The sequence below is a fragment of the Astatotilapia calliptera genome, chromosome 2 (assembly GCF_900246225.1).
Source record: "Astatotilapia calliptera chromosome 2, fAstCal1.2, whole genome shotgun sequence".
Taxonomy (NCBI): Eukaryota; Metazoa; Chordata; class Actinopteri; order Cichliformes; family Cichlidae; genus Astatotilapia; species Astatotilapia calliptera.
Window position 1 is genome coordinate 27,425,870 of NC_039303.1, and position 24,924 is coordinate 27,450,793.

At 39.7% G+C, this 24,924-nt stretch overlaps 2 protein-coding genes across 4 annotated transcripts; both read left to right on the forward strand.

The window, feature by feature from the left end:
• The first annotated feature begins 9,919 nt into the window (after positions 1 to 9,919).
• Positions 9,920 to 13,884, forward strand: LOC113029350 (T-cell immunoglobulin and mucin domain-containing protein 4-like). Its single transcript, XM_026180184.1, has 6 exons — positions 9,920 to 11,128; positions 11,270 to 11,605; positions 11,693 to 11,749; positions 11,831 to 11,919; positions 12,809 to 12,896; positions 13,046 to 13,884. Exons 1-6 carry the CDS (start codon positions 11,086 to 11,088, stop codon positions 13,129 to 13,131), a joined length of 699 nt encoding a protein of 232 aa, XP_026035969.1. The 5' UTR covers positions 9,920 to 11,085; the 3' UTR covers positions 13,132 to 13,884.
• Positions 13,885 to 18,554: 4,670 nt separating this feature from the next.
• LOC113029360 (protein sidekick-1-like) lies at positions 18,555 to 22,626 on the forward strand. Of its 3 annotated transcripts, XM_026180195.1 has the most exons (14): positions 18,555 to 18,764; positions 18,872 to 19,210; positions 19,365 to 19,493; positions 19,589 to 19,756; positions 19,874 to 19,944; positions 20,018 to 20,264; positions 20,356 to 20,439; positions 20,531 to 20,788; positions 20,933 to 21,061; positions 21,157 to 21,321; positions 21,680 to 21,723; positions 21,827 to 21,929; positions 22,005 to 22,035; positions 22,112 to 22,626. In XM_026180195.1, exons 1-14 carry the CDS (start codon positions 18,701 to 18,703, stop codon positions 22,167 to 22,169), a joined length of 1,890 nt encoding a protein of 629 aa, XP_026035980.1. In that variant the 5' UTR covers positions 18,555 to 18,700; the 3' UTR covers positions 22,170 to 22,626. The 3 variants fall into 3 exon arrangements, with proteins under 3 accessions (XP_026035980.1, XP_026035986.1, XP_026035995.1); XM_026180201.1 differs by lacking the exon at positions 20,356 to 20,439; XM_026180210.1 differs by lacking the exon at positions 20,356 to 20,439 and having other exon boundaries at positions 20,555 to 20,788.
• The last annotated feature ends 2,298 nt before the right edge of the window (positions 22,627 to 24,924 follow it).

Here is a 24,924-nt window from a genome sequence, read left to right on the forward strand (position 1 = left end):
AACCTCCGCCTATCCTACTCCTGCTTTACAGGTGAAAATAGAGCAACAGGACCGCTGAGTCTTTGACTTTATTTATTTGTGTTTTACTTGCATTTATTTGTAAGAGTGAGTGTCAACACAAAAAACTATTTTATTTTATGTGCTGGAATGTGTAGAAAATAGGTTTAAATGTAAAACAAATTTCTTCCAGTCAGAGAATGTTGCATATAATTAAGTTTTTGCTTGATGCATAAAGTTAAAAGATTTAAAGTTTAAAGTTTTAAAAAGAGATGTTTCCATTTGATTACATTTTGTATGATGGATTATGCAGAAAAAGCAGAATTGGGCTGAAAGAGCTATCGCTTTATTACCTATTCAGGCTGTAAATCGTGTTTTTAAAAAGTAACTAAGTAATTAATTACTTTTGAAAATAAGTAAAGTAACAGGATTACTTTTTGGGGGAAGTAATCAGTAATTAGTTACTGATTACTTTTTTCAAGTAACTTGACCAACACTGCTGATGTGTCATGGTTATTGTTAATAAGATTAAGACTTTAAGGTCCAGATTTCTTTCTTTCTTTTATTATTAACCTTAGAACTGAAACAGTGTGTTTGAATATGCTTAAATTTCTACATTATGTATATTAAAGAAAAAATATGGAACACTCTCAAAGGACTGTTCAAGAAACAGTCTGATTTTATTATGGATTGGGCTGCTGTACTTAGGACTTGACACCTTCGGGTGATAACCATTATGCTGAGTCAGGCTTAATCACATGACAGGGGAAAAAAATCATAGGAGTTAAGCCAGCAGGACTGACAGACCTTTCTTTTTTATAATTTGCCCATGATTATGTGAGTTTGTCTCATTTTGAGCTTTGCTTTGACAAAATGTTCTGAAGGACGATGTTCTATAAATCTTGGTTTTGTAGGCACTGCTATCCCACACTAAACAGTCAAGCAGTAAAAGCTGATTTCACATCTCCACTTTTAGTGGACTGATGCTCAAGAAACCCTTTCCCATACTGGTCCCCTGTTCATGTCCTGGTATGGTTTTCTCAGCATCTCTCTGTCCTGTGTTAGTAGCAGGGGTGGCCAGGCCATGTGAGTAATGAAAAAAGGACTTTTTTTCCCAGCAGAGAAAAAGAGTTGGATCTGGATCAGCTTTGGGTCAGGAGAGCTTCTTTTCTTCTGTACATCCCTAATCATCTTTCCTTTAAGGGTATGTTTATGTTTTCACATTTTTCCCCTCTCCAATTGTGCCGAAGGAGAGTGAACTCATGAGAATGCTCTCGGTTGAGTGTCTTCCTCATACCGTGTAGGCACGGAGGCTTAAACTCCTACCTTTTGTTCATGGCTACAAAGCATAAAGAACAGATGAATATGAACATCATCAAGTGATAAGTCACTGACCCATGAAACAAAGTTTGCAAGTCTCCCTTAATGATGCTGCAGTGAGTACAGTGACGGGATTCATGGCAGCGTCCCAGCACACTGCATGTGGGAGGAAAAAGAGATGAGCATCAATACTGGGAATGTTCAGAGTTACTATGCTACGTGTCTTTTAAAAGGCAGTAATGTGAATACTATTTATTTTCTTAAATTCAAAACAAACAAAAAAAAATCTCACTTGCTACTGTGTTGGAGTGTATACTGTTTGATCTCCACATCCTGTCTCCAGCCCTGCTTCTCATTCCTATTTTGGCTCCACTTTCTTTCATTTCCAGCCTCTTTTCACTACTTACTCATACTTTCTAATTGCCTTTCACACAGTGGGACTGAAATTCTCTCCTCATTTGCCTTAATCTCCTCTGTCCCTCGTTCTTTTCCCTCACCCAGCCTTCTGTCTTCCAGGAGCGTTTGGAGGCATTTCCGCTCCCAAACTCATCATGAGCTCTGGTCTCCCCAGTGGGATATTAATAGAGAGAAGAGGAGTGGAACATTGAGACCCACTCCCAAGAGAGATGAGGGTGGGAAGTAATAAGTGGGGAAAGGGCCGATCTCCATAGTCACCAGCAACCATAAATCCATCATGTGTTAGTTGCATGCACACAGATTATTTTATGTTCTTGTAGAGGAAACAAAAAAAAAACCTTGACAGAGAGAAAGGCATTTACAATAATATGCAAAACACAAAGAAACCAACTCCATAACTCATCAAAACACTGTTTCTGCTCAGTGGGTGCTCCTATATAAAATTCATAACAGTTAAATTTACTCTGAGAAACAACTCTCAGCTGATTCTCATTCATGACCGAGAAAAGTGCCATAATATTCAAAGAGCAATTTACAGTCTGGAAATTCCAGCAAATTGCAGAACTTGCGACTAGAGATGAGTGTATATATGCACTTCAGTAATATTACCTATTGTTTTTGTGGTAGTTCTGAATCACATCGAACAAACATACAACCAGCACGGTGTAACAAAACAGAGAGCTACAAGGAAAGTTTAAAAGATTTATTCCTAACAGTAGTTTGGACACTGAAAAACCACTGAAAATTTACCCTCATATGCATATTTAATAATATATAATACAATATATAATAATTGGCACATCTTTTTATGTATATAAACATAGTATTTTAACCCTAAATCATAATCTTTTCCTAATCAAGTGGTTTTTGTGCATAAGCTTAACCTTGGCAAGTCATCTAAACTTCACAAATATTGACTGAAAAAAAAAAACTAAGGTGTAAAAAATATTTGTTTTATGTGAGTCTAATTTGCACTTATACCAGTAAAGTCGAAGCACATTAAGTTTCTTTTCTCTCTCGAAAGTGCTTCTCGCTGTGACGCAGAGAAAACATTTAAGTGGCCGTCACACACCATTGCTCTCCCTCTGTAATTGTTCTATCAGCAAAAACACTGTCGCCTTGCGTCACGACTGGTCTGTGGATTGTGGAGTCGACATCAAATTTTGCAGCGTGCAGCTACTTCGCAGACCATGCAAACCACGGCGGGAACTTAGGTTGGCGACATAGGCGGGATATGACAGTCACCGCTGCCAGCGTCACGTGACCTCATTACACAAGACTGACGACAGTGCTACTGTACTACTTGGATTCAATTTGAAACGTGGGAGTAACAAATAACACTTGATTTATGCACCATGAGGGACTTAAGGGTCACAGCAGCTGTTAGTCTACAGCACTGGACAAAAGTCTCGAGTCACCCTTCATTTCTCTCCAGTGATCCAGACCTTCTTGTAAATATTAAAGTGATCTTGAACAATAGTTCTCCCAGTTTTCTGAAGGTCTTTCAAGGTTTACTTTTGATATTGGCTGCTTTATTGTGTTTGGCTAAAGGATTAGTTGTTTTTGGACTGATCTGTTCTAAGGACTTTTGCCCAGTGGGACGCTGCCTCGAGAAACGTACACATTATATTGCCAAAAGTATTCAGTCATCTGCCTTCACACACATATGAACTTTAGTGACGGCCCATTCCTAATCCATAGGGTTTAGTATGATGTTGGCCTTTGCAGGTATAACAGCTTCAACTCTTTTGGGAAGTCTTTCCATGGGGTTTAGGAACATTTCTGGGAATTATTGACCATTCTTTCAGAAGCACATTTGTGAGGTCAGACACTGTTGTTTGATGAGAAGGCCTGGCTCACAGTCTCTGCTCTTATTCATCCAAAAAGGTGTTTCTATCAGGTTGAAATCAGGACTCTTTGCTGGCCAGTTGAGTTCTTCCACACCAAACTCAGTCATCCATGGGTTTATTCACCTTGCTTCGTGCACTGGTGTGCAGTCATGTTGGAATTGGAAGGGGACATCCCCAAACTGGAGCATAAGAGAGTCCAAAATGTCTCCACTGCTCTAGAGTTGAGTAGCGGCGTTGCTTTACACCACCGCATCCAATGCTTTGTATTGTCCTTGGTGATGGAGGCTTGGATGCAGTTGCGCTGTTACTGAAATTGATGATCTCTGCACACAATGCACCTCTCTGCGATTTTAGGTGGTCTACCACTTCATGGCTAAGTTGCTGTTGTTTGCAAAACTTCCACTTTGTTATAATACCACTAACAGTTGACTGTGGAATATTTAAAACCACGCAGCAAGAACATTTTGCGACTGGACTTGTTGCACAGATGGCATCCTATCACAGCACCATGCTGGAATTCACTGAGCTCCTGTTAGCGACCCAGTCTTTCATAAATGTTTGTAGGAGCAGTCTGCATAACTAGGTGCTTGATTTTATACACTTGTGGAAGTGACTAAAATGCCTGAATTCAATGATTTGGGTGAGTGAGTGAATATGGATTTCCTTTTTCATTTTTTCTGGACAGATGTATAGCACCTACTGGCGGAGTTCATCACTTCTATTCAGTAAATGTAGCTTTGAGGGTTCAAAAGGCTCAATATCAGCGGTGCTTTTTTTTTCTCCTTATCTAACAGATTGTGTTGACAAGTGAAGGCAAAAACAAGCTGTCATTAGAGGACAGCAGCGGCATACAAACTGTCAGGACCGATGTGACCACGAGGTCTTCATCAAGGCGTCACAATGCTGAATAACTGAATATAGAAATGTAATACTGGGAGATTACATGCATTTAGCTTAAAAATCAGACATTCAACTAAATTTCTACCCTAAAGTATTTTAATTTTCTCTTAGTGATGTTAATTTTAATGATCTCTTTCTCTAGGATTGTTGTCCCTCTTATACACCATGGAGGGGTCATTTTATAGACCAAAGAGGTATTCGCCTGATCAGCACTCTTGCTCGAGAGAAGAGTGGATACTCCGATGTCAGCAATATTGCAAATCGATGCATTTTCCTATCTGCCTGCTATGATGGATCACCCTCAAATTGACTGAGAAGAAAGCTGATGTATGTGCTGTATTAGTATACTCATTATTCTTCAAACCCGAATTCAGTGTCTTTCTCTGCTTTTGTTTCAAGTTTCAAGAAATGGAGCTGACTGCAGCAGCTACCAACATCCTTAACAACTTCTAAAAATGACACAAAACTTTGACCTACGCAGTCCAACTTCTTCTTTTCTGTTTGCTCATGCTTTTATCGGACATCAGCAAAAGTCACCTATAGCTATAGATTTCTCAGTGCTGGCACTCCGGCCTTTGACCAGTTTTTCTGCTCCGAATGACATTTTTAAATCATTGTCTGTACAGCTGACTGACAGATGCTTTGGCTTGAATTCCAGAGTTAAATCACAGAAAACAAGACTCCCCTTCTGTAAGGGGAAGCTTAAGCTTAAGCAACGAGACTTTAACTCATAATAGTATTAAAGTTGCAACAGGCATCTCAGCAGGCTGTATTCTCTAAAGCATAATTCAAAAAGCATGTCTAATATGCTTACTAAATTGTCATTTTTAAAGTTTTAGATACTATTTAAATGTTAGTTATTTTGAATTTAAGGATAAAATTTCATATTATTTTATTTATGAAGTGCATCAGAGTCAGCATGAGGTTTTTGGGGTGAATGATGGCTGAAATGTGGCTCTGCATCCCGACTCAGTTTGTGAAGAGATTCAAGTCATAAAAGTGGGTTTGCTATTTTAGACATGTGCTACACAAAATATACACTGTGAACCTTTGTTGGTATCAAACAAGAGCAAAATCTTATGCTGATTAAAATCAGTCAGCTCTACTGGCCACACATATATGCACACACAGGGAAGTGGGCTCTATTTTGTTTTTTGCACACAATGTGCTAAACAGACTTGACAATCAGACAACAACAGCATAACACACAATAACATTTATAACACATATACATATGTGCAGTGGTGCAGAATGTGACAGTCTTGGAATAATAGGGTGGATAACTGCTTACTATATGCACTGATATAGATATGTTCAACTTAACAAAATTGTATTACTGTTTAGGTAGAAACAGTAACTGGAACCAAGGTCTTTGTGGTTTTGGCAAGATGTTTTTCAGTTGCTAATCCTTAGTTCTTGTTTAATCGCACTTCACTCATAAGCTTATGATATTATAACATGCTTTCTGAAGATATATTTCTATGTACCGGTACTTCTATCTACTTTATCTGCTTCTATGCCCAGGGACTCCATATGGAAATAAGCTAGTAGCTTAATCTGGTACAATGCATCTTTTCTCTTAGGAGATTATTTTTTTATTTTTATATTTATTTTTATTTTTTGTACATGGTCCTGGACAAAAAGTGGAAATGAAATGAAACAAACAGTATCAAAGAGGGATGTAGACTCTGTGATATCACCCTATAACACTTGTTTTGGAATCTGCATTTTTGTTGTTTTTTTGTGGAGACAGAAGTTACCATATATGGATGAAAGGGTGGAGAGTTAAGTTGTCAGCTAATGCTTTTGAGGTTATTCGGCAAGTTGCATTAAATAAACTGTATGAGTGCGTACACACATATGCACATATCTACTTTTTGGTGCTAAGGGACAGAAAAATAAAATTGTAAAATTTGACTCTTGACACAAACACACATACGTAGTGAAAGGTCTGGTTTAAGTAATGGACTTGAAGTAGTAGAAGTGTGGCCTAAAGGATTCCAGTTGTGAAGTGTTGATATTTACAGATTCTTGTCATGAGGGGAAAAGTTATCCACAGAGACCAAACTGGCTGTTAGACATGCTTTTAATTCTGTAATGTAGTTTTTGGCACTTCACTTCACATCACCTGTTTTTAATGTACTACACCCGTTACCCCTGTCTTCACCTACCACTTGTCAATTTTCTTCGCCAGGCAGCTTTTCAGATGTTTTGCAGTATTCAATGTTTGTGTCTCTGGTGATTTCTCCCTGTGTATGACCTTTGTCTGCCATCGGAAATTTGCCTGTCACCTGTTCCCTGCTTGATTTGTTTGTCCTCCCTGACTGCCTACTTGTGCATGACCATGGGCTGTTTGGTTAAAGATTGTTTTGGACTACCTTTGCCACAGAGGTCCTCTGTCTGGTTCCTCTTTTCTGTGAAACTGTAAGACAAAGGGCAAACGCTACCATGACAAAATCGCATCATTCTGCAGTCACCACATGAAAATAGATTAAAAAAAGAATTAAAAAAAACCCCTAAACAAACCCTGAAATTAAATTTGCCAGGTGCACATATTAACAATAGACTCTCATTAAACTGATAGAAACCCTGGATGCAATTATGTTTCCTTCAGACATTTTTTGCTGATTCAATTTATAGAAATTAAATTTCTCAGAGACATGCTTGCTTTAAACTCTCCCATCACACTCTTTGTCAGTGAAAAGATTCCAGTCTCATTAGGTCTGCTGTTAATATGAAAATATGAGAAGTGTTTAGTGGCTTCATGAAATGACAAAACACAGGACATCACAGAGGGAGGACAGTGATCTATAGAGCGCTCGAGCAGCTCGGTGGTAGCTGACAGTGTTGAAAAGTGGAGGTGGAGACAGGCCTGTCAGAGGTGAGTGGAGGGCATCGCAAGACAGGCAAAAAGAAAATATTTTTCTTAGACTCTTGTCATTATGTGCACACAACACTTCCTTTCCATTAGTTATGTTTTTATAATGGCGACTTTTTACCAAACACACATATTGTAAAGTGCATATGGACCTGCATGCACTAAAATGTGTTGCTGTGCCATTGTGTATAAATACCATTGTGCTTTCCTTGCTTCTCATGTCATTTTCCCCCTAAATTCAAAAGAAAAAATAGTTGTAAAACAAAATCCACCTTCAACTCTAAATTGGACAAATGTTAGCAGACAAAGTGTTTGAAGGCCAGGCGAGGCAACTAGGCAACATGACTCTTAAACAAGACCCAACTCAGACAGGCACACAGTTAAAACAGTTTATTTAAAGAGGAACTTGCACGGGACTGAGTGAAAGCCACAGGGCTCGGGGAATAATGTGTCCTAAGGAGAGGAGAGAAAGAGTCAGGTCCAGCGGAGCGCAGAAGGAAATTTCCCAATGATCCAGTTTCCAGGACAGTCTCAAAGGTATGCATGAATTATCTTAATTGGAATGGATAAGCTTGGAGGGAGGAGCACTGGCCTGTCCACACAAAAGGGGTCTGTGGGTCATAGGAGGGTGGCATGGCGAGATGGAGAGTGTCCTGGAAGAGAATTCCTAAGGAGAGTGTTAAACCCAAAGAAGGCAGGTAGGTTGCTCAGGTAAGTCTTGAGGTCCCTTTCATCTGCAGAGATACACTGGAACAAACACAGGATCATCAGGTTTAGTACACATACAGATATCAGTAGGAATAAACAAGAGTGAGCCTGTTTACGACTTGGAGATGACAGACAGTCCGTCGGAGTCCTGATGTTGAGAAATATCAGCTGCTGATGAGATCAATGAACCACAGGTGCGCTCACTGAGAAGCTGCCTGTCCAATCAATCCGAGACCAGACACAGAGAACGGAGTCAAACACATCAGCCCAATACCGTACTATGATGGATGGATGAGACAAATGTGTCTCTGTTCTGTAAAGTGTGAAGTATGTTAAATAAGACTATAACTGGACAGCTTGTAAAAGCAGCGCGTGTATTGTTTGGAAAGCAGTGGAATAAGAAATAGGAACAGAAAGCAACTGGGAGTAAAGAGCTTCTTCAAAATAACGCTCATTCTTTTGAGATGTGCAAAACAACAAAACAAAAGGGAACAGTGTGTATTGTTTCAGGTCTCTTAGCCACTTTGAGGATCATCCTGAACCTTTTGGACCTTTATAAACAGCGAAGTGTTTTTAGATATAAAGGGTAACCAGCTGATTTTCTGCTCTTGCTCTTGACGAAGGCGGTCGCACTTTTCTCCTCTCCTCCTCCTCCTCTCCCTTAGCTTCCCTGCTTAGCCTCTTATGTCCTTGTCTAGTCTCGTGTTTTTTGTATTACTTTTCCCTGGAACACTCTCTCACAGTCTGTTCTCTAAAACCTAAAAGAGAATTGTGGATTTGATCAACTGGTCTCTGAATGCAATTGACACCCCTTCTCAACGAGAAGTCTGGGCTCGGGTGAGCCTGACTCCTGAAGATATCTACCTATTCGGAACCATGATAACAGGGTTCTGGCGGATCGGAGCTGGCTTGGCCCTGGCTTATCGAAGAATTAAGGAAGCGGAACCGGCTGTTCAAACCCCCACATTTTGAGTTTCTCAAAATGGGCTCATTGAGTGCAGCACGGAGAAGATCTTGGAGAACGCACGGCTGCCGTGAATACTCAGAACAAGACCTCTGAGTGAAAAACTGGATTACATCTGGAGGGGCTCGCTCGAATAACATCTTTGAGTGCAAATTCAATCACATCTTGGGGAAGTGCACTGCGGTCGTGAGTTCTCAGAACCTGCTCTTTGAGCAAAAAGAACGACAACATCACGGAACATAAGTTTGGATAACATCATAGAAAGCTCACGGCTCTCCAACGGGAGATTGAGAGACCAGTGTTGGACTGTTAGAACAGCTTTGAAATTCATATGAGTTGTTCGCTCTAAAGTAAAAAGCACCATCACTTCATGCGGATACCCTCTTGGCACCAGCTGCGGTTGCAAGGCTGGAGCCGAACAAAAAACACCCTGATAACGACTGTTTTTAGTCTGTTTCTTCAAATTCCATGCAAGGCCACCTGGGTTGGCTGGAAGACTGTTTACTTAGCCTAGCAGGGCGAAGGACACTGTCTCAGCTGAACTCTGGACACGCACACACATACATATACACTGATATGCACACACTCATCCCCCCTCCCTTTCCAAACGCCTTAGACGCTTATTCCCTTCCGATGCTGATGGTGGATCAAGGAGACCAGCGCACGCAGGTCCGGATGTACTGTCTAAATCGGCTGTCTCTCACCCCTTTACCCACCCCTGTTGCTTGTCATGTGTTTCTTTGGTGTATTAAGAGTTTTTTCATGTGCTTTGTGCAGAGGTGTTTTTTTTTTCTGTTCTCAAACTGATCTCCCTGTTGGAGCTCAGTCTGGGGGGAGTTATTTTTTTTCTCCTTATCTTTCCTCATGTGGTGCATTTTCCATTGTTATACCTCTCTGACCTGTCTTCCCCATGTGATGTTTGTGTAATGTATGTACGGTCAGAAGGGTAAGTCGGCGCTGGCAAAGGTCGGCAGCCTTAACCCAATTTCCTTCGGGGTCAACCTTCAGGATCAGTAAAGTTTTATTGAATTGAATTGAATTGAATTGATGTGTAGAGTGCTTGATCTATTGTAATATCTGTAGGTAGTTAGTATTCTTACAGTATGTATTTATATTAATGTTTATATAGATGCAGCTATTATTTATGCTCTAAATCTTGCATAGTCCTGCACCATTGTTGTTGTTGTTGTTTTTTGTTTTTTGCATCATAACACTTGTTTGCATACAATAATGTAATTCTGATCCTTATTGTAATGAGTGGCAACTGTGGTTGATGTAATTAAAGTAAAAGCACCAGGAAGATGACAGGGCCAAAGTGACGTGGGTGCACTGAGTAACTGTAAAAATCTCACAAAAAGGACGTTTTTGAAAGTCATCTCAGGAACAAGCTGAGCCCTTTTAAATTGTCAGCCGCAGGGCCAGAAGAGAACAACTCATCCCAGACAAATTACAAAAACAATTTTGAGTGTCCTTCCACTGTTTTCTTTCTTCGCCAATTTTACCGCTGAACATAAACTTTAATAAGTCTCCTGAAAAATCTGTACGCAAGCAGCGTGAAGGAATTCAGATGGCCAGAGTCTCACCATTTCATGTGACAATCTATAGATAAATCAGGAAAACAGGCTCATAGCTGTTAGTGACAGATGTGACACTTAGTCATGTTTCCTGTTTATCTGTGTGTGTCATCGATCTTTAACATTTAAAGTGTCCCATAATAAATAAATGGAGGAACGCACAATCTGTTTATATTACAGAATATAACATTTCCAGCCTTTTGTCCCCCTTTTCTTTTACATGCGAGAGTTGAGGTTTATATGTACAATGATAAACTCTGGATTACTTCATAACAACAGATGAGACATACATTTTTCCCAGTGGGCTCATTGCGTATCACAAGAATTCAAGTCCAAATGTAGACAAGACAGCCGTAATTTCCTTCTTCATTTTTAAAAAGAGAAGTGAAACCTCCAGTATTTGATAAAACAGTACGTGTGGTGAGGGAGAAGCTCATTACATCCTCGCTTGAGGACATTGTTAACAATAGCCTACACATGCGTGGTCTGTTTTGCTTTTGCCTCTGGATCCTGATCCGAGGTAAGTCGATATTTGGTGCTTTTATTGTTTCAGACTATATGTAGTGTGCTTGTTGGTGTAGGAGTGTGTGTGGGTGCAGTAGTGGGCTTCAAATCGGGGTTACAAATGTAATCTGTATCATCTATTGCTGTTCCTTCACAGTGTCCTTCAGCACCAGAGTCATTGGCCTCGTTGGGCACAATGTCACGTTGACATGTAGGTATGACACCAAAACCCATGGAGTCCTGAGTTTTTGTTGGGGAAAAGACAGGGTGCCCACGTCCAAATGTTCCAACACCATCCTTTCCTCCACCGGTGAGGCTGTGTCTAACAGAAGGTCCTCCAGGTACCAGCTGTTGGGCCGAGTGACAAATGGAGATCTGTCGCTGACCATCCTCAATGCTCAGACGGAAGATGCTGGGGTATATGGCTGCAGGATTGAGATTCCTGGGTGGTTTAATGACCATAAGGTCAACATTGAACTGATCATAGAAGAAGGTATCGCTCATGAAAAGCTTTAGTGTTGATCACAAAATCATTGATGTTTTTTAGTTGAAAAAAATTGGTCTGTTTTGTTTTTCATAGCTGCTGTAGAACAACCTGTTACACAGAACTACATAATATCTACTGCTGGAACAACAGGTAAGCAAACACCTACAAATAAATATGTTAACTTTTTAACATAAATTGTATCTTATAGATTATACCAACTAACTATTTCAGATGCTACAGAAATACTGACAGCGTCGGCATCTGAAAGCGTGGAAGTTGGTCACCAACAAATGGACGCAGTTCAAAGTGAAACAGAGCAGGTATTTGACTTTTTATTTAAATCAGGAGAAAGCTGTGTGTTATAATACATCAATTCCTATTTTTATAGCACACTTACAAAGTGCTTCGTAGTTTTACTAAAATCACACATTAAAAACAAGCATATATGTTCCAGTGTGCATAGACAGACTCGACATATGGTCTTACAGTCATTCCTACATCCACACTTACATAAACACATCAGATGTAAACAATAGCCAAATACAACAGGAGAAAGTGTGAAGAAAAACAGCTGTTTGAAGTAAAGCACAGATTGACTTCATGAGCTGACAAAGGCTGTTCTAATGTTTTTGGCATCACAACCTCTAAATTGTGATCACCTGTGGAGTTAAAATAAAAGCGTGGAAGAGTTTAGCGATCAGATGATCGGAGAGGCCGACTGACGTTATAAGGTTGCAGCAGCTCTGCTATAGACGCAGGAGCCGGTCCATGTGGAGCTTTATGTATTATTAATGAAGGTTTAAAATAGAGTCTGATTTTCAGGGGAAGACAGTAAAGAGAAGCAAGAACAGAGTTAACTCAGATAATGAAATGTTTTACAGCACGGTATGACTCATGGATGAAAACAGGAAACCTGTGGCGTTTATTTTCCTTTAGATTTTTCGTCTAGCAGCTAGAGAAGAAATGACACTAACTTGTAGTTTTGTCTTTTTATTTACTTATTTATTACGATATTTAGGACTTTTGGATTTCCTTAAATTAACATTTTGTCTCAAGATTGATGTGAGACACTTAGAAACATGATTCAAAAAATGAGTGTAAAAAAAAAGTGCAGGAATATTCTCATTATTTAACATTATTTATGTAACAGATTTAAAATTATATGGCCATTATAATTGACCTCACGATAAGGTTTATTTTTCATCGCAGGTGATTTTCTTCTCGAGCATTGGGAATATTGGCAGGATGGCAGGTCTTTTATTGCTCACCATAATCATAATCCTCTGCTTTATTTTCCGTAAGTATGGAAATAGATTATCGTTTGTGAGTCATCTCCCATTCCTGATTAATTCAACATTAAAAGTGGGCGTCTATCAAACAGCTGAAGTCACAGAGCGGGCTTTCCTTCTTACTGAGTATCTTCATATGTGCATTTCTTCAATCTAGGAAGGATGTTCCTGATGAAGGAGGCACTGAAACATCACAACTCCGTAACTGCTGAGAATATTTATGAGAGCATCGCAATGACTTAATGCTGTTGAAAACCCCCCACAAAGATCTCACAGAAAAGGGTGCAATTGTTTCACAAATTGCAAAAATAACCTAAAGATTAATTATTTTCTTTCTTACTACCTAGAAGAGTCGTTGGCTTGTCAACACTTGCAGACACAATGCCACCTACTGGCCCTACTGAGCAATAATAAGCAAATGTGAAAAACAAGTTTGTTAGGTATAACTGCACTATTATCTCAGTATACACCTCTCAGCTATAATTGAAAAAACCTTCTTATGACATGGCTCAAATGAACTGTGAAACAGCTATTTAGTGATGTGAAAAATATGTACTGTACTATATGTTATATAAGCTTTTTTTTAACCACTGAATAATGTAAAAATGGAAGATGATTTGAGAAAGAACCTTTACATGACAAGACTAATTGCTTATGGTTTATTTATTTATTTCTCTCTAAGTCTTGTGTCTGAGTCATTTAAAAAGTCGTGTGCATGTTCTGTTACACTGTATCAGCAAACTGAATAAATGTAATTACCTCTACCTCATTCTCCTTTATGTTGAAACATAACTGCTTTTCTCTGGAATCCAAAACTAATTAAACAAAAACCTGAATAATGTTTTTCCTTGTTTAGTTCTTAGCAACACACGTGGGACTGAAAAATATGTATACATTGTGCCAACCAGTAAAAGCCAGTACAGGACTCAAATGCACCACACAGAGCCATGAGGCTTTAACTTAAAAAGTCCAGTGTTTACTGGACAATCCCGTACACATGACATCAATCAAAACAAATACAAAAATGCTATAAAATGTCTTTAAAATAGAACAAATAATAAAACATATAGATTTAATACAGGTGACCTCACACACAGGGGGTAAAGTGGGATTTGGCAACGTCGACCTTACGCTTGTGGGTGGCTGAACAGCATTGTTTATGTTTTTTTGACATACAATGATGTCTGTCACAGTTTGTTGCCTGTCCAGTGCTGAACTTTGAATACCACAACATTATTATTATGTAATTTGTTTCGCACGCTGCATCACGATAAGTAAAATGACAACTTATGAAACACAATCATGTTCACATCCAATATCGCAAATGAAAATCTAAAATGAAATAGCCTGAATTCACCAGTTTATCAAACATGAACAGTCCTTACCATTTAAAAAAAAAAAAATCTTATATTTTCTTACATCTTGAACTTTCTATGTTCATCTCTCCCTGGGAAGTACAGCAACTGTACATTGGCTAAAAAGACACACTGATGCAAACTGCATGTATGAAAAGTTACATTTGAAATGAGCCACCCCTCGAAAATGTTTCATTTGTGCTCGCTTCTGTTCTGCAGCACTAGTTAGATACTCACATCTGCACCATGAACGCACAACAAAGCTGAGATGGGAAAAGGCGATGTGGTTATGTTGCAAGTGACACTGTGGGATATCATTATTTTCTTATCACTCCGTTCAACCAGCTTGAAGCAACTGCAGGCTGCAGCACATGAAAAATCAACTCCCTATCAGATCTAATTTCTCATTAACTGAAGGTTGACTGTATAAAAGCACTCAATATTACTACAGTTTGTTGTTGTAATGACACATTTTTTTTTGGAAGTGATCAAAGAGGAAGTACTGTGCTGAGTTACTTAATATCCAGCAGAACCAAATGTTTGCTCAGCAGTCTGAGAAATAAGCAAAGAGTCCAGAGCCCTTGAGTGAACTAGTGTTTTTGTTTTCTGTAGTGCTCTGAAATCATCAGTCATCATTTCTGGTAAACCAAAAATTATGAGTGTTTTTTGAAGTTTTATTTTGCGTATATCTTTGCCAATGAGCAAAAAATGTGAAATTGTTTAGATTTGTCTTCCTATCCAGATCAGCATGTCATGAACAGATAAACAAAGAAAATATGAGAAGGGGATTCTGCACCTGTGGCACCTCCTGTGTTAATTGAACCACACAAGAAATGATCGATCGGTTCGGTTCAGATTTCTGCACATTTCATTGAAATAATGCTGGATTTTGGATGGGGAACCAATGCAACAAAAACAGAAGCAGCTCTGTTCCGCTTTAGCGAGAAGAAAAATGAGTTGTTAGGCGCTTAAACTAAAAACAGCACCATGCAGTTTGGAAATATTTTAACACTGAAATCACACTGTGCTCAGTTCTGTCTTGTTTAACAGGGGAGTTAACGTAATGAGAGTGTTTAATAGATGGAGCGTGTGCTGCCTAAAACAACTGTTTTAGGCAGCACACGCTTACTGTAAGCATGTGTTGGAAACTACGAATGTACTTCTACAAGTTTCATTTAGACTTGAAAGGTATGAAGGTTCCCTTTTGTACCAAAATAAACTCGTTAGTTAACTCCAGTTGATTGTAGATGATGCAGCATCCAAGTGATGCTGCCCAACTTTCATTATCCACAAATAACAAAATGTGAATATTGATTAAACCCACCTTTGGGCATAATAAATATTTAACACGCCTTTTTTAGATGGAAGATGGTCTAGCTGAGACAAAATGTTTTCCCAGCACTTTGTGGGCATCAGTAAAGTCAACACCTGCCCTCTATTCCTGCAGGAGAAACAGTGGTTGTGTTTTTCACTGTAGTAAAGGAGCAAGGCAGCTCAAAATATAGTTGAAGCAAGATTTTTCAGATGTGGCTGAACTAGGTATTATTTTCATATTTATGAATGAAACATAGTATGTGGTATTTACACACGCTGACCACTTTATTAGGTAACACAAATATCAGTTTAATCAATCACATGGCAGCAGCTCAGTGCATTTAGGCATGAAGACACTGTTGAGACGACCTTTTGAAGTTGAAACTGAGAGCGAGCATCAGAATGGGGAAGGAAGGTGAATACGTGAATTTCAACCTGGCATGGTTGCTGGTGGTCTGAGCAATTCAGAAAGTGACGATCTGCTGGGATTTTCCCCACACAACTGTCTGTAGGGTTTACCGAGAAAAATGATATAGGTTTAACAGTTAAATTGATAACAGGTTACAACGTTAAAGCCACTGAGACTGGGTCATCCTTTTTTGTCTCCTAGTTACAGAGTTAATATTGGGGGATTTTATTACCTGTTTGTTCTAAATGAATTCTGAAATAGTTCATATAAAATGTGTTTTTCCTGATCTCTCAATTCTAAACAGAAGTAATACTTGTCTCAAAGAATTCATCTCAGCAAACATTTTCCTTTGAAGAACAAAGATGTGCAGATTTTTTTTTTTTGCTGCTAAGATATTTGTTGACTTTATTTATTTGAAGAGAAACCTTTTGACCCCCACTAATCAGTATGAAAGAAAATATACCATGTTCAGAATAGGGGCCGCCATTCTCAGACTAAAATAAAATGTGAAAACGTGTTGTTTGTGTCTGAGCACTAATGCTGTTCACATAAATGAATGATAAATCCATTGTTTTGCTGTTATTTGATGGCAGAAAATGCACTTGTATGGCTTGAAAAAAGGCTGCTGTTATATTAGTAACACAATGCCACCTACTGGATCTAATGCCAAAATATTAATGAACAAAAAATAACCAAGGTCACTGTAATCTTACCAATGTATACTTTGTTGCTGTATTTTTTTAACACAAGGGCTTCACTGTTTTACAACATACTAGTCTGTAATCAAATGTCTCTTTAATAACAATATCTCAGAGCAACATTTTTGCTTGCTCTGAGATATTGACTGTAAAAACCATTACACAGATTTTCACGTCAATTCATTAAAAGAAAGTTGCTTCTCTTTTGCTTTTAGTTCCTCTCTCTATAAACCCCCCCAGTGGTAATATAAGCTAAATAGAAGAAATTAAGAGTGAAAGTAACTGTTTCCGATCCCCTGGAAAACAAAAAAAAGTTTTCAGTGAGGTCACAAGAAGACGACACAAGCGGCACCAAGGTTACACTGTCACACTTTGTTTCACCCTGTTTCTCATAAATGTTAACTGTACGAGGGCAGCCTGATAGGTGAGTAGCTGGGTTCTGTACTACGTGGGTAGAAGCCCTTGTAGCAGTGAGCGTCTGGTTTCCAGCTAACCACATTGTTTCACTGCTCTTTCCATGAATTCCATTTTATGTCTCTTTCCATTTTATCTTTTAAAAAAAAACAAGCGAAAAAAATTTGTTAAGAATAGTTTATCAGAAATCCTTCTAGTTTGGAATTTCACGCAGAGATAAACGCGAAATGTGATGGTACAAACAATACTGTGCAAAGGTCTTGAGCCACCCCTTATTCTTTTATATTTTGTTTCAAAGGCCAGACTGTCTTCCTCATCCGCCATGCAAAACCATCATGTTATTGTCTGACTGACAACAGTTTGATTTTTCAGCATGAAAATGATCTCAAACACATCGCCAATACCAAAGCTTAGACAAAAACACTCATTTGAAACTGTCAGTCATGGATTGGCCTCCACAGAGGCCGCACATCAGCATTATTGAAGCAGCGTGGGATCATTTTGACAGAATAAGGCAGCAAAAATCCAAAGATGAGCTTTGATTGTCCTTTAAAAAGTCAGGAGAAGCATTCCTGAAGACTACTTAAAGAAATTAGCAGAAAGCTGACTGTGTTGAAGAATAAATATTGACCTTCAAGTTTTTAATTAAAAATATACTGTTTTGCCTTATATGCTGCATTTCATTATATTAAAAAAAACAACAACTGATGCACAAATTACCAATGTCCCAAATAAATTATTAAGACATAAGATATGCTAATACAGTAATGTTTAAGATGTTTGCACATTACTGTATAGTACTGTATAATTAATGATTATTTTAATTAATTTCGTTTGCTCACTCACTTAAGGTACTTCATGTACAAAAAAAAGTTTGCCTTTCAATCCTCTAAAGAAACATGATAAAAAAAAATAATCTACTAGCTTTTTTAAAAAATGGCAGAAAACCGCATGTGTCTTGGGTTCTTATCAGAGAGGAAGTTCTTTGCTGGGTTACTAAACAGCCACCATGCCCAAACGTTTACTCAGCACTCAAAGAAACCAGTTCAATGGCCTTTGGTTAAACCAGTCTCTCCTTCTTTTTACATTAAAAAAATGTATTTAATGCGTTAAATTTGAGGACACAATAAATATTTGATTTCAGTGGACCAAAGTGCATTGTATCTCTTTAAATGCCTTGTGCTGATGAGTAAATAGCATGTTTTGAAGTTACTTTGAATATTTCCTGCTGGAATAAATTATTAGTAACAATTTAAAGCATTAGTCTCCGAGATGCAGGGAGGATATTTTGAATAGTTAATGCTCTATCCCTACCACTGCTACAGAAGCTGGGAACCAACACTGGGAATGAATTCGTCATTTTGATAACCTTGATTCTGTGTCTGTCTAATCATCAAAAAGGAAACAGTTTGCCCCTTCTAGTAAAAGGAACCAAAACCACAAAAAAGGAAACAGCTCCTTTCTACATTCCTCTTCTACCAGCAGAAGTTGTTTGTGTGTGCTTATCAAGGAAGCATCATGTGATCTGGAAATATTTGAGAGCTGAAACCACCCTGGGTTTCGTTTAGTGGTGTTTAGCAGGTCAACCAATCTGTCCTTTGATTTAGAGAGAAGAAGGTAAAATGATTATTTTGGCCAGCAAACACCTTGCTGTGTATTGCAACCTTCTCTTTTGTTTTCTTGCAGGTAAGACAGCCATGCATATGATTTGCATTTGATTTAGCTGTGCAGTGACTAATTAATGTATTTTTTCCATTTAAAAAATGTAAAAAAAAATCTCAATGCCTTTTCAGGTTTCGTGTCTGCAGAAACTGTAACAGTCACGGTGGGAACAGATGCTATTTTAAAATGCAGCTATGATGCAAAGTATTACGGCAGGCTTTCTGCATGCTGGGGCAAGGGAACCATACCTAACAGCGGCTGTGCCAACGAGGTGCTAAAGACAGATGGGACGTCAGTGATCAGCAGGTTGTCAGAACGTTACCTGCTCATGGGCAATCTTGGCCAGGGTGATGTGTCTCTGACCATCAGGCACGCCGAGGAGCAGGACTCTGGCGTGTACGGCTGTCGTGTGGAAATACCAGGCTGGTTCAATGACCAGAAACATCACGTGACTCTGAAAGTGAATGCAGGTGAGGCAAAGACAAATTTAATAAAATAAGCAGCATGTTTAGTTAAAAATCTTTTTTTTTTGGGTAGTTTCAGTTTTTGTCTGGTAACTGATTAGTCATCTCATTATTTCAGCATTGTATAAGCTCATATTTAGTTTTTTCCCTTACCTTTTAGTTCCACCGAATCCACTGAGAATCGAGGCAAGAGAGGTGAAGGAAAGGACCGTCACTATTCGCTGGAGTCCTGTGTTCGACGGCGGCCGTCCCATTACAGCTTACAGGGTTGATATAAAAAACAAACAGAGTAAGCACAAGAAAACCGACCCAGTATCCATGACAGATTTTGAGATATTTCAAAAGTTATTTTAAAGTCAGAATCTATGGATTTGTGCTGCACAGCACCCTGGGAAACAAAAAAAACCACCGAGCTGCACGATCCTTCACTGACTCACGTGACTTTGGTGGATTTGAGTCCATCCAAGACCTACAACCTTCGCGTGTTCGCCATCAACAGCGTTGGGATGAGTGAAACCAGCAACGTTCTCACTATCACTGCAAAAGAAGCAGGTTTGTTTCAGCATCATTTATGTGTTAGTATTTTTATGATAAATATAATGATCTAGAATGTAAAAACAAATTCACATTTTTGGTGGTTGCTCCCTTTAAAATTTGTTTTCCCTGCAGCACCAGAGGGCCCGCCCCTGGATATGCAGCTTGTGGCCCTCAGTTCCAGCAGCATCAAAGTAACCTGGAAGGTAAAGTCACAGTTCAGCACTGTTTCCGGGCTTGTGACTGGACATAGTAGACTAACTCTTTTCTCTCGACTAGCCTCCGAGGACTGAGCTGAGAAACGGCGTTCTGCGGGGTTACAACATTAACTACAGAGAGTATGACCCCGTGGCCAAACAGTTTAAACGGTGGCAGTATTTAACTGTGGCGGCCACGCGTGAACAAGAGACCGTCACTCTTGTTAACCTGAAGCCTTCTACCATGTACGGCGTGCTCATACAGGCCAAAACAATCGCCGGGGTCGGACCAGCTTCAAATGCACCTCTCTGCTCAACTCTGGATGAGAGTAAGTTTTTAAAAATTACAAAATATGACTAAAAACTATTTTTTGTCATATTTTTTTAATGTCAGTTTGATTTCATGCATTTTATTTAAAGTTCCTAAAACAACAACAACAACAACAACAGTAACTACTTTGCCTTCTTCCACTGCTGCCACAATGCGGCTACATTTTTCCTCGGGTACGTGTTATCGAGCAAGTGTAACTTTTTCCTCAATTATTTTTTGAGAAATGACTTACTGGAATTGCTTCTTCTTTTACTCTACTTCAAGTTTACGCAACTTCTGCAACCTCAGCAACCTCAGCAACCTCAACAACTTCAGCAACCCCATCGACTTCAGCAACCTCAACAACTTCAACAACCCCATCAACTTCAGCAACCCCATCAACTTCAGCAACCCCATCAACTTCAGCAACCCCATCAACTTCAACAACCCCATCAACTTCAGCAACCCCATCACCTTCAACAATCTCAATAACTTTTTATGCCGCCACAGTTTGGGAGCAAAGCACTGCCAGTATCTCAGGAGGTAAAACATTTAAAGGGAACATTTGTTTCCACCCCTGATTTAGTTTCTGAAAATAATGGTTCCCAGACATAACTCTCATACTAAAACCAGAAATCAAACGCTTGAAAAGATAAAAACTTCTTTTACTTGTTAAATATCTTCTAGTGCCCCCGGATCCCCCAGTGATCGAGTTAAAGAAGGTGGACAGCAATTCGTTTTCCCTTTTTTGGAATAATAGTTCCAAAGGTGACAGCCCCATCACCGGGTATTTCCTCGAGTACAAAGCAGTGAATGGTAAAAACTTCACTTTAATACAAGCTCTAAAGCTAAATTTACACTGTTAATCCTCATATCACTCTGTGATATTAAGTTAAATATTTTCCTTTCAGCTTCCTGGGATTACACAAAGAACGCTGTGGACTTTGGAGCCCATGAGACGGAGGCCACAATAATAGAGATGAATCCCTCGACATACAACGTCCGCATGTTTGCCAAGAACAGCCAGGCCACCAGTGCAGCCAGCAATGTCCTCACGATCACCACTGGGGAAGCAGGTGTTATTTTCATTAAAAAATGTATTATTGCTCCTGTAGTTGTGTGTTTGTGCAGTTCATCAGGCAGAACAGGGCTGCTTTTCCCATATGCTGTGGTTCATTAATGAACGGGAAATTGTTTCCTCGTGTCAAGGCAGAAGAAGGGATTTTTGTTCATATTCTATTATCTTGCCCCAAAATTTAAACGAGCGACAATTTTATTATTGCAGTTTATTGTAGTTCCTCAAACATCAGGAAGCTGCTTCACAGTGGGCCTGTTTAGTTGCACTCGTTGTTTCTGCGTGTTAAGCTGTTTTGCCGAACATAACATTTGCTGGACTTCCTCCTAGCTCATTTCCTTTGTGGTTGTGCATTGTAGGTCATGAGAAGGACATACTCATTACCAGCATGATGCCATATACTGTAAGTATTTGGATGCTACCATAGAAAAATCAAACAACTACACATAATGCTAAATAGTTCACTTGATTGAGCAGATCAGCTTTATGGTACTCCTTTCTGCTAGGCAAGCCCTTTGAACAGTCCTAGTCATCACCTGATAGGCATCTTTGTAGCGGTGGGCCTCTTGGTGGTAACAGGCGCCATATTAACCACGTGGCAGCTTCGCCGTAAGTGTGCTTAGCAGCGTTGCTCCTTATAGAAACCCAGCTTCCTCCCCTGAACTGTATGCTCTCTCTTCACAGGACTAAAACAGAAAAAAGGCACCCTGAGCATGTAAGTGTTTGCGGCGCACGTCACGTTCAACTTGAGAAATGATCTGCTTAAAACTGTCACTTTTTCTCATCTGCAGCTGGCTGGGTAATGGAGAAGTACGCTACACAGACTGCGAGTCACTACACGAGCTGTAAAACACAGAGTTAATTTGGGCTGTGGAAGGATCGTAGAACTAACCAAGACAAAAAGTACTTTTAAATTTCACATTTGCAAAAAAAAAAAAAAAGATGTATATTTTTGTCTGTCACAGAGGAAAGATGACTAATCTGCTAAAACGTCACCGACATGTCGGGCTGATTACAACTAACCAAAAGAAAACACTCATTAAATAAGCTTACAAAAAGGGGGACTCTGGTTTTTATAAAGCAGCTTCTGTTTGTGTGTGTGGTTGCGTTTCTACAGTCATCATCGAATCATCAGTTTTTTTGTTTGTTAGTTTCAGTTTTGCATGTAATGGGAACGCACGACAGCTCTGCTATTGTTTTTGTGAAACTTTTACAGTGTTTGTCCTTCTGCATGTATTTTATTTCACGGTGTAAACCACAGTGTGTTTATTTAACAATCACAGAATAAATTAACACTTAGCCACAAGCTGTGCTGAATGCATTTGTTTAAAGTGTGCTCTATAAATCATCAGTTAAAACCACAAATGCGTGCAATCACAACTTTTTTTTTTAAATAAAAAAAAAACCTGCTGGACTTAAAAGTGAATTGTAATGGCTGCTTTTGCTTAAATCTCTTCAGTGAAAAAAAAACTCCCCACAAATTAATTAAAAGTTACATTTTACCACTTTATATAATTATAAATGAAATGTTAGAGCTGCTTCTTTATTGAAATCATTCAAAACTCAACAACCATCTCCAACCACCAGAGGGCACCAGAGTTTCACTGGTAAGCTGATGTACCGCTCTCACTGAGCTCTCACGTCGCCATCAGCAGAGCCGTCCTCAGCGGCTGGCGCTGCAGCCAGCTGGATTTCCACCCATCTGTCCTGTAAATCTCTTAATAGTCCTAATTAAGGAGAAGAGGAAGAGGAGGAGATCTGATACCTCCGTGGAGCTTTGAGGCAGCTGCCTGAGAGGGAGTCTCAGACTAATGGGGGATCACAAGGGGGGATACCTAAGCCATGTGTCTCAGCGGGGACCACATGGCACAGTAGTGATCAATGTTTGTGTGTGCACGCATGGATGTTTTTTTTAAAAAATTTTTTTAAACGACTTCCACTTCCTGTTTCTGCTTGTTTATATCTCTTTAAAATGTCCTACGACTAAACCACAGATGGAAGAATTGTTGTTTTTAACTTCACAAACTGACTTCCTGAGAAATGGACTAATTCTCTACAGTGGTGTAAATATTGCTTGATTATTGCTTTTCTGTGGTAACCCATCACAAACTCAGAGCTGCTGACGCACAAAGTCACAGTATACTTTGTGACCCTGGCCTGTAAACAAAGCTCCACCACATCCCTCCTTTCTGGACTTCCTCTCGTCTCGGGACCCCTCACTTCTGCTGCCGTTTTTCCACTTTCCTCTGCCTCTTCAATCTGGCTTCGCTTACACAAATATCGGCGCCCGTTCCTGTCCTGGTGCTTTCCTCCAAACTTCCGCATCCTTTTCTTCTTTCATCCATCTTACTCTCTGTTCTCAAGTCCCTCTGATTAAACTGTGTGGCACTTACACAAACAGACGAAAACAGGCAAGGAAGGTTGTAGGAAACGCTGGTTCGATGACTTTGATGAGGTCCCTTTGATTGGCCACACAGCCAAAAACCAATTTACCTCCCAGCCACCTCCACCCACAGCTTCATTGGTTCTTGCTGGACCATGCCTGCCGCCGGAAACCCACACAAAGCGAGAAAGCAGTAGTCAATATACAAAGAACGAGGGGTTGAGACACCAAAGGGACAGCTGATCTCGATGATCAATTTAGTGTACAGTATATGCGTCATCGTCCCAACAGTTTTTACTTCTGGTCCTCTTTAAACATCTGGGATCAAACATGCATTAAGGTAACACCAGAAAACTCCTTATGAAGGCCGTGCAGAGCTGTGTCAGCTGTGCCTGCTAAAGGCTTCACTGTGAAATTTGCAGGTGGGAGCTTGAAGACTGAGGATGTATGGTTATAATAATGGCACTAGCAGTGGGGACAGAGTTAGCACTGTAATAAATCATGCACTATGGTTCTGGCCACATCAAGGCCTCAACATTCAGGAAGTGGGGACGCTGAACGGTACCACATACACCAAAGGCTCAGCTCCACAGGAGGGGCTGATCTCCAGGCCCCGTTGCCCCGGAACGGATGCACGGCCCTGGGGCCAAGGAGCTGCCAGATGTTGGCCCTTATGGAGAGGCTTATGAACTTGAGAATAACAGAGCAGATGAGAGTATTGAACAGAGCACAAATGAAAGGGCCAGAGAGTTAAGTTGGAACAAAAAAGAGAAGGCAAGTCACAGAGGCAGCCTGTGAAAGCATGCAGGGGTATGGCCTATTTGCTGATGAAAGAAGCACTAATTGATTCAAGTCTTTATTCAAACCCCCTGCAAACTACAGCACAGGGAACTTTTCATCTTCTTAGAGCTGCAGCATGGCTGTCATTGTGGAAATGAAAACAGTCCAACGCAGCGATGCTAAAATCAGAACCAAAAGTTCTGCGTGAACTGGACTGATGGCAAACTTGTGTTGGTTGTTAGGGTGTAAAAAAACAAAAGAAATCACCTCATTTATGAAGCAAGAGCGATCTGAGGGCACATTTGTGTTCAAGATGATGTGATCTGATTAGCCGACCTTAACCACACAGAAGTCAGCGCACATGTTTGAAGGTCAGACATAGTAGTTGCCATGGAGATATCACAAAGTAAACCATGTGCAATGTTGTACTCCACAGTCATT

Bases quoted from the DNA above. Each gene is read 5' to 3' on its own strand.
- LOC113029360 (XM_026180195.1), top strand. From the start codon at position 18,701: ATGATTATTTTGGCCAGCAAACACCTTGCTGTGTATTGCAACCTTCTC. The intron at 19,757-19,873 runs GTTTGTTTCAGC...TTTTCCCTGCAG, and splicing joins TATCACTGCAAAAGAAGCAG to CACCAGAGGGCCCGCCCCTG. The intron at 21,062-21,156 runs GTAAAAACTTCA...TTTTCCTTTCAG, and splicing joins CGAGTACAAAGCAGTGAATG to CTTCCTGGGATTACACAAAG.
- LOC113029350 (XM_026180184.1), top strand. From the start codon at position 11,086: ATGCGTGGTCTGTTTTGCTTTTGCCTCTGGATCCTGATCCGAG. The intron at 11,606-11,692 runs GTATCGCTCATG...TGTTTTTCATAG, and splicing joins TGAACTGATCATAGAAGAAG to CTGCTGTAGAACAACCTGTT. The intron at 12,897-13,045 runs GTAAGTATGGAA...TCTTCAATCTAG, and splicing joins AATCCTCTGCTTTATTTTCC to GAAGGATGTTCCTGATGAAG.